This window comes from Ipomoea triloba, chromosome 12 (genome assembly GCF_003576645.1).
Source record: "Ipomoea triloba cultivar NCNSP0323 chromosome 12, ASM357664v1".
Classification (NCBI taxonomy): Eukaryota; Viridiplantae; Streptophyta; class Magnoliopsida; order Solanales; family Convolvulaceae; genus Ipomoea; species Ipomoea triloba.
The window spans coordinates 5683244-5685679 of record NC_044927.1 but is presented as its reverse complement, the minus strand read 5'-3'; the positions used below and the strand labels follow the sequence as shown (position 1 = coordinate 5685679).

The following is a 2436-nucleotide window of genomic DNA, read 5'->3' as shown; positions in this document are numbered from 1 at the left end:
AAAAAAAAAAAAAAAAAAAAAAAAGGAGAAAAAATCTCTACTACATGTGTTTCAGGCAAGGAATAATTGCAACATTTGTCCTCTTGGAGGACAGGAGTACAGTAGAAGTAAATAAGTTGGGCAAGCTAAGCTAAGCTAGGATTTGGCGGACAATATTATAAGAATATATATAGTATAGTATACAAAGCGGTGTTCACAGTGAGCATGGCCTAATAATTGTAGCCCTACTTATTCTGCCTTTTGCTTTTCCTTCAATCTCCATTTCCATCTCTCTCTCTCTCTCCCCTCACTCACACACATTATCTTCACTTTTTGGATGTTCACTGTATTTGCAGGCTTCTACTTACTATCTGTCTCCTGCTTCTTCTAGGGTTTTCTTCTTTCACTTTATATACTCACAAAATTCATTCCACTCCTCTTTCAATTCTTAGCTAATGGATGCAAAACTTGTGAATTATTGAAGCTACAAGAATGAAGGGAGACAGCTTAACCGGGAAACCCACAAAGGTATAGTACTCTACTCCTAACTTCTTGATAAAGAAATATCTTCTTCTAAATACTGCATGTTTACTGAATCAGTAAGTTAAGTTTGTGGAGACAAATCGACTCTTTTTTGGTCCTAGAATAGAATTCTTAGAGCCAATTGGGTATAAATTATATATATTGAATGAGAAATATAGAGTAATAGGTTAATATTTGGTAAAGAAACATGATATCAATTAATGGATAGATCCCGATGAAAGGTAAGGGTTGAGTAGTGACTTTAGGGTAGTAGGGAATTGGAAAGTCTAGTTTTACGGAAATTTGCAGGTGGAATGTCGGATGGTATGTGCTTTGTTTTGCGACAGAAGAAACATAAAGGCTTAGACAGCGGAACTAATAAGTTCACATGATGCCTTATATAGCCCCCTGTTTAATTTGTACTATGTTTGAATTGTGCTCCTACATAGATAGATAACCTAGGTATATACAATGTCGTCCATGTTTTTGTGATCATCAAAATTTTCAATTCAAACTTCTCTCTCTATATATACATAACTTAATGGAAAATTCAAAACCCCCAATTAGCTAGCTAGAATTTGATCTTGTTGTAAATGATAGGGTGGGCACATAATTTATTAACTAGTTTACATTAGCAATGTGCATTTGACACGACCGAAATTGAATAATAACAAATTTACTGATTAAATAATTTTATGAATCTATATTGTATGTGTGTGGTTACATTGTATTCAATTCCGATCTATCCTATAATATTTATCTTATTATGGCCGGGGTAGGTTTTGTGCATGTTATAAGCAATTTAGATCGATTGATCGATCTCTCGATGAGATGTCGTCTTCTAGTAGCTATTCCAACCCTCCATGTGCCGCGTGCAAGTTCCTGAGGCGAAAATGCCTGCCGGGCTGCGTCTTCGCTCCCTACTTCCCTCCAGAGGAGCCGCAGAAGTTTGCCAACGTGCACAAAATCTTCGGTGCGAGCAACGTGAGCAAACTCCTGAACGAAATCCAGCCTCACCAGAGAGAAGACGCCGTGAATTCCCTCGCCTATGAAGCCGAGGCGCGGCTCAAGGACCCCGTGTACGGGTGCGTCGGGGCTATCTCCGTCCTCCAAAGGCAGGTCCTTCGGTTGCAGAAGGAGCTAGACGCGACCAACGCGGACTTAATGCGATACGCTCGCAACGAAATGTCGTGCGGCGGCCATGGATATCATCATCCCACTACTCCAGATGATCATAACAACATGAATTATCATCAAATGTATAATCAACAAAGGAGCAGCAACAGCCATAACAACAACCAGTATGGGAGATCATCAAGGGTGGGTACTGGTGGGGTATTTTATGGCCAATCTTATGAAATGCCCAATTATTCTTCTCAGTGGACTAACAGTTCTTCTGGAGAGCATAACCCTGACGAGTGACGGCGCAGAAGGTGATTGATGAATTATATTATATTGTTCCATGTAAGCTAAGCTAAGCTTCTATTAGGCTTAGGCATCTTATATAATACCCCAGCCAGGCCAGATTATTATAGTTAAGTTGATATTAAGGTTAAATTAAATAAGCTAGCTAGCTAGCTAGGTATGCAAATTTACATGCATGTCTAAACTGGATGGCATCACTGTACTGCAGATCAACAATATACTATAATATAATCAGCTATTGTAATTGGTTGTGAATGTGTTGAAGTTCTTATTATATAATACATTTTTTTTGTCCGACTACGAGGTGTTATGAGCAGACCCTAACTGTAAGGGCATCTTTAAACTCTTATCCCTACATATCCACACATTATTTGTGCTTAGCTAGGTTGGACAATTGATGAGGCTAGGAAATGGAAGGTATAGTAGTAGCGCAGCACTCTAATTCTCGTTTGTATGTATTTGAGTCGTCACATGATATGATGCCCTTAGCTTTGTGATTTTGTCCACATT

At 38.8% G+C, this 2436-nt stretch overlaps 1 protein-coding gene across 1 annotated transcript; it reads left to right on the top strand.

Moving 5' to 3' along the window:
• Positions 1–218: 218 nt before the first annotated feature.
• Positions 219–2226, top strand: LOC115998330 (LOB domain-containing protein 25). The gene is made up of 2 exons (XM_031237869.1): positions 219–507; positions 1281–2226. The coding sequence occupies exon 2, from the start codon at positions 1333–1335 to the stop codon at positions 1921–1923; it is 591 nt and encodes a 196-aa protein (XP_031093729.1). The 5' UTR covers positions 219–507; positions 1281–1332; the 3' UTR covers positions 1924–2226.
• The last annotated feature ends 210 nt before the right edge of the window (positions 2227–2436 follow it).